Source organism: Coregonus lavaretus (genome assembly GCF_964263955.1).
Source record: "Coregonus lavaretus genome assembly, contig: HAP1_SCAFFOLD_6486, whole genome shotgun sequence".
NCBI lineage: Eukaryota > Metazoa > Chordata > Actinopteri > Salmoniformes > Salmonidae > Coregonus > Coregonus lavaretus.
Window position 1 is genome coordinate 25,001 of NW_028160660.1, and position 7,530 is coordinate 32,530.

Genomic DNA, 7,530 nt, shown 5'->3' on the forward strand with positions numbered 1-7,530 from the left:
GGGGGGGAGGAGACTAGTACTATTCAGACTGGGCTAGGAGATAATGTATGGGGGGAGGAGACTAGTACTATTCAGACTGGGCTAGTAGATAATGTATGGGGGGGAGGAGACTAGTACTATTCAGACTGGGCTAGGAGATAATGTATGGGGGGGAGGAGACTAGTACTATTCAGACTGGGCTAGTAGATAATGTATGGGGGGGAGGAGACTAGTACTATTCAGACTGGGCTAGTAGATAATGTATGGGGGGGAGGAGACTAGTACTATTCAGACTGGGCTAGTAGATAATGTATGGGGGGAGGAGACTAGTACTATTCAGACTGGGCTAGTAGATAATGTATGGGGGGGAGGAGACTAGTACTATTCAGACTGGGCTAGTAGATAATGTATGGGGGGGAGGAGACTAGTACTATTCAGACTGGGCTCGTAGATAATGTATGGGGGGGAGGAGACTAGTACTATTCAGACTGGGCTAGTTGATAATGTATGGGGGGGAGGAGACTAGTACTATTCAGACTGGGCTAGTAGATAATGGATGGGGGGGAGGAGACTAGTACTATTCAGACTGGGCTAGGAGATAATGTATGGGGGGGAGGAGACTAGTACTATTCAGACTGGGCTAGGAGATAATGTATAGGGGGAGGAGACTAGTACTATTCAGACTTGGCTAGGAGATAATGTATAGGGAGGGGAGGAGACTAGTACTATTCAGACTGGGCTAGGAGATAATGTATGGGGGGAGGAGACTAGTACTATTCAGACTGGGCTAGGAGATAATGTATGGGGGGGTGGAGACTAGTACTATTCAGACTGGGCCAGGAGATAATGTATGGGGGTAAGGAGTGGGCTAGTACTATTCAGACTGGGCTGGTAGATAATGTATGGGGGGAGGAGACTAGTACTATTCAGACTGGGCTAGGAGATAATGAATAGGGAGGGGAGGAGACTAGTACTATTCAGACTGGGCTAGTAGATAATGTATGGGGGTGAGGAGGGGGCTAGTACTATTCAGACTGGGCTAGTAGATAATGTATGGGGTTGAGGAATAGGGCTAGTACTATTCAGACTGGGCTAGTAGATAATGTATGGGGGTGAGGAGGGGGCTAGTACTATCCAGACTGGGCTAGTAGATAATGTATGGGGGTGAGGAGGGGGCTAGTACTATTCAGACTGGGCTAGGAGATAATGTATGGGGGTAAGGAGTGGGCTAGTACTATTCAGACTGGGCTGGTAGATAATGTATAGGGAGGGGAGGAGACTAGTACTATTCAGACTGGGCTAGGAGATAATGTATGGGGGGAGGAGACTAGTACTATTCAGACTGGGCTAGGAGATAATGTATAGGGAGGGGAGGAGACTAGTACTATTCAGACTGGGCTAGTAGATAATGTATGGGGGTGAGGAGGGGGCTAGTACTATTCAGACTGGGCTAGTAGATAATGTATGGGGGTGAGGAATAGGGCTAGTACTATTCAGACTGGGCTAGTAGATAATGTATGGGGGTGAGGAGGGGGCTAGTACTATCCAGACTGGGCTAGTAGATAATGTATGGGGGTGAGGAGGGGGCTAGTACTATTCAGACTGGGCTAGTAGATAATGTATAGGGAGGGGAGGAGACTAGTACTATTCAGACTGGGCTAGGAGATAATGTATGGGGGGAGGAGACTAGTACTATTCAGACTGGGCTAGTAGATAATGTATAGGGAGGGGAGGAGACTAGTACTATTCAGACTGGGCTAGGAGATCATTAATTGGGGGGGGGGGGGGGGGGGTCGGGTCCTAATAGAAATATGTGTAATGAAGAGATGTTAGTTTGGGCTCACTCTGTCCTCTCTGTGTGTGTTTCTGTGTGTGTGTCCCCAGTGGTAGCTATGGTCCCGGTGAGGTTGGTGGGGGGGGTGTCGGCGTGGGAGGGGCGTGTTGAGGTGTTCCACGGGGGCGTGTGGGGGTCGGTCTGCGACGACCAATGGGATGAGAGCGACGTGGAGGTGGTCTGTCGACAGCTGGGCCTGGGGTGAGTACACACACACCTTATACACACACACACACCTTATACACACACACGCGTAAGCACACACACACCAGACCTGGATTTCAAATACTTGAAAAAATGTATTCATTTATCTGTGCCTGTTTGAGCTTGAGTCAAATCCTTTATCTCTGCCTGGTTTGAGTCAAAAACACAGCTATAAATGGACTGAACCAGAGGGGATCAGGTCTGTTAATGGACTGAACCAGAGGGGATCAGGTCTGTTAATGGACTGAACCAGAGGGGATCAGGTCTGTTAATGGACTGAACCAGAGGGGATCAGGTCTGTTAATGGACTGAACCAGAGGGGATCAGGTCTGTTAATGGACTGAACCAGAGGGGATCAGGTCTGTTAATGGACTGAACCAGAGGGGATCAGGTCTGTTAATGGACTGAACCAGAGGGGATCAGGTATGTTAATGGACTGAACCAGAGGGGATCAGGTCTGTTAATGGACTGAACCAGAGGGGATCAGGTCTGTTAATGGACTGAACCAGAGGGGATCAGATCTGTTAATGGACTGAACCAGAGGGGATCAGGTCTGTTAATGGACTGAACCAGAGGGGATCAGGTCTGTTAATGGACAGAACCATTGAGGATCAGGTCTGTTAATGGACTGAACCAGAGGGGATCAGGTCTGTTAATGGACTGAACCAGAGGGGATCAGGTCTGTTAATGGACTGAACCAGAGGGGATCAGGTCTGTTAATGGACTGAACCAGAGGGGATCAGGTCTGTTAATGGACTGAACCAGAGGGGATCAGGTCTGTTAATGGACTGAACCAGAGGGGATCAGGTTTGTTAATGGACCGAACCAGAGGGGATCAGGTCTGTTAATGGACTGAACCAGAGCGGATCAGGTCTGTTAATGGACTGAACCAGAGGGGATCAGGTCTGTTAATGGACTGAACCATTGAGGATCAGGTCTGTTAATGGACTGAACCGGAGGGGATCAGGTCTGTTAATGGACTGAACCAGAGGGGATCAGGTCTGTTAATGGACTGAACCAGAGGGGATCAGGTCTGTTAATGGACTGAAACAGAGGGGATCAGGTCTGTTAATGGACTGAACCAGAGGGGATCAGGTCTGTTAATGGACTGAACCAGAGGGGATCAGGTCTGTTAATGGACTGAACCAGAGGGGATCAGGTCTGTTAATGGACTGAACCAGAGGGGATCAGGTCTGTTAATGGACTGAACCAGAGGGGATCAGGTCTGTTAATGGACTGAACCAGAGGGGATCAGGTCTGTTAATGGACCGAACCAGAGGGGATCAGGTCTGTTAATGGACTGAACCAGAGGGGATCAGGTCTGTTAATGGACCGAACCAGAGGGGATCAGGTCTGTTAATGGACTGAACCAGAGGGGATCAGGTCTGTTAATGGACCGAACCAGAGGGGATCAGGTCTGTTAATGGACCGAACCAGAGGGGATCAGGTATGTTAATGGACCGAACCAGAGGGGATCAGGTCTGTTAATGGACTGAACCAGAGGGGATCAGGTCTGTTAATGGACTGAACCAGAGGGGATCAGGTCTGTTAATGGACTGAACCAGAGGGGATCAGGTCTGTTAATGGACTGAACCAGAGGGGATCAGGTCTGTTAATGGACTGAACCAGAGGGGATCAGGTCTGTTAATGGACTGAACCAGAGGGGATCAGTAAAATCAATAAAACTCTGGCTACTCACTCTGATGAAAGAGAAGGAGAGGTCAGTTGTTGAATCAGACTAATATGACTATAAACACATCCTCTATAACTATAGACACATCCTCTAATATGACTATAGACACATCCTCTAATATGACTATAGACACATCCTCTAATATGACTATAGACACATCCTCTATAACTATAGACACGTCCTCTAATATGACTATAGACACATCCTCTAATATGACTATAGACACATCCTCTAATATGACTATAGACACATCCTCTATAACTATAGACACATCCTCTATAACTATAGACACATCCTCTAATATGACTATAGACACATCCTCTAATATGACTATAGACACATCCTCTAATATGACTATAGACACATCCTCTATAACTATAGACACGTCCTCTAATATGACTATAGACACATCCTCTATAACTATAGACACATCCTCTATAACTATAGACACATCCTCTATAACTATAGACACATCCTCTAATATGACTATAGACACATCCTCTAATATAACTATAGACACATCTTCTATAACTATAGACACATCCTCTAATATGACTATAGACACATCCTCTAATATGACTATAGACACATCCTCTAATATGACTATAGACACATCCTCGAATATGACTATAGACACATCCTCTATAACTATCGACACGTCCTCTAATATGACTATAGACACATCCTCTAATATGACTATAGACACGTCCTCTAATATGACTATAGACACATCCTCTAATATGACTATAGACACATCCTCTAATATGACTATAGACACGTCCTCTATAACTATAGACACATACTCTAATATGACTATAGACACATCCTCTAATATGACTATAGACACATCCTCTAATATGACTATAGACACATCCTCTAATATAACTATAGACACGTCCTCTAATATGACTATAGACACATCCTCTAATATGACTATAGACACATCCTCTAATATGACTATAGACACGTCCTCTATAACTATAGACACATACTCTAATATGACTATAGACACATCCTCTAATATGACTATAGACACATCCTATATAACTATAGACACATCCTCTATAACTATAGACACATCCTCTAATATGACTATAGACACATCCTCTATAACTATAGACACATCCTCTAATATGACTATAGACACGTCCTCTAATATGACTATAGACACATCCTCTAATATGACTATAGACACATCCTCTAATATGACTATAGACACATCCTCGAATATGACTATAGACACATCCTCTATAACTATAGACACATCTTCTAATATGACTATAGACACATCCTCTAATATTACTATAGACACATCCTCTAATATGACTATAGACACATCCTCTATAACTATAGACACATCCTCTAATATGACTATAGACACATCCTCTAATATGACTATAGACACATCCTCTAATATGACTATAGACGCATCCTTGAATGTGACTATAGACACATCCTCTATAACTATAGACACATCCTCTAATATGACTATAGCACATCCTCTAATATGACTATAGACACATCCTCGAATATGACTATAGACACATCCTCTATAACTATAGACACATCCTCTAATATGACTATAGACACATCCTCTAATATGACTATAGACACGTCCTCTAATATGACTATAGAAACATCCTCTAATATGACTATAGACACATCCTCTAATATGACTATAGACACATCCTCTAATATGACTATAGACACGTCCTCTAATATGACTATAGACACATCCTCTAATATGACTATAGACACATCCTCTAATATGACTATAGACACATCCTCTATGACTATAGACACATCCTCTATAACTATAGACATGTCCTCTAATATGACTATAGACACATCCTCTATAACTACAGACACATCCTCTAATATGACTACAGACACATCCTCTATGACTATAGACACATCCTCTATGACTATAGACACATCCTCTAATATGACTATAGACACATCCTCTATAACTATAGACACATCCTCTAATATGACTATAGACACATCCTCTAATATGACTATAGACACATCCTCGAATATAACTATAGACACATCCTCTAATATGACTATAGACACATCCTCTATAACTATAGACACGTCCTCTAATATGACTATAGACACATCCTCTAATATGACTATAGACACATCCTCTATAACTATAGACACATCCTCTAATATGACTATAGACACGTCCTCTATAACTATAGACACGTCCTCTAATATGACTATAGACACATCCTCTAATATGACTATAGACACATCCTCTAATATAACTATAGACACATCCTCTAATATGACTATAGACACATCCTCTATAACTATAGACACATCCTCTAATATGACTATAGACACATCCTCTATAACTATAGACACATCCTCTAATATGACTATAGACACATCCTCTAATATGACTATAGACACATCCTCTATAACTATAGACACATCCTCTAATATGACTATAGACACATCCTCTAATATGACTATAGACACATCCTCTAATATGACTATAGACACATCCTCTAATATGACTATAGACACATCCTCTATAACTATAGACACATCCTCTATGACTATATACATGTCCTCTAATATGACTATAGACACGTCCTCTATAACTATAGACACATCCTCTAATATGACTATAGACACATCCTCTAATATGACTATAGACACATCCTCTAATATGACTATAGACACATCCTCTATAACTATAGACACATCCTCTAATATGACTATAGACACATCCTCTAATATGACTATAGACACATCCTCTATAACTATAGACACATCCTCTAATATGACTATAGACACATCCTCTAATATGACTATAGACACATCCTCTAATATAACTATAGACACATCCTCTAATATGACTATAGACACATCCTCTAATTTGACTATAGACACATCCTCTAATATGACTATAGACACATCCTCTATAACTATAGACACATCCTCTATAACTATAGGCACATCCTCTAATATGACTATAGACACATCCTCTATAACTATAGACACATCCTCTATAACTATAGACACATCCTCTAATATGACTATAGACACATCCTCTAATATGACTATAGACACATCCTCTAATATGACTATAGACACATCCTCTAATCTGACTATAGACTCATCCTCTATAACTATAGACACATCCTCTAATATGACTATAGACACTCTCTCATAGCTATAGATCCTAATCCAGGAAGCCAATCACTTTGACCTTTTTTTTCCTGTGGGGCTCAGTTTGTAGAGTATGGCGGTTTCAACGCCAGGCTTGTGGGTTCAATTCCCGCTGGGGCCACTCATACTAAAATGTATGCGCACACTATGTAAGTCCCTTTGGATAAAAGCGTCTGCTAAAAGGCAGATATTATTTGAATATAATTTTTGTTGTAGACCTTGTTCTTTTCATGAAGGACGTGTGTAGGACCATGTATGTGTTTGACTTTAATGTGTCCCCCCCCCTCTCTCTCTCTCTCTCTCTCTCCAGAGGTGTGGCACGGGCATGGGGCCAGGCGTATTTCGGGGCGGGGTCAGGCAGGGTATGGCTGGATGAGGTACGCTGTACGGGAAATGAACTGACCCTGGAACAGTGTCCTAAAGCTGCCTGGGGAGAACACAACTGTCTCCACTCTGAAGATGCAGGGGCCTCCTGTACCCCTCTCACTGGTACGATGGGACGCCATCACCCCCCCCCCCCCCCCCCACACACCCACACACACTGGTACAAACACTACTCACACACACACTGGTACAAACACTACTCACACACACACACACTGGTACAAACACTGCTCACACACACACACACTGG

General features: G+C 42.9%; 1 protein-coding gene across 1 annotated transcript in view; it reads left to right on the forward strand.

Moving 5' to 3' along the window:
* The window catches only part of LOC311121593 (neurotrypsin-like), a gene marked incomplete at both ends in the record, with an annotated part of 13,673 nt that extends 6,288 nt beyond the window's left edge, over window positions 1–7,385 (forward strand). The window contains 2 exons of the mRNA XM_084196054.1: window positions 1,864–2,014; window positions 7,207–7,385. Of these exons, the coding sequence (XP_084052180.1) occupies window positions 1,864–2,014; window positions 7,207–7,385 (330 nt within the window). The remainder of the gene's footprint in view (window positions 1–1,863; window positions 2,015–7,206) is intronic.
* Between the last annotated feature and the right edge of the window lie 145 nt (window positions 7,386–7,530).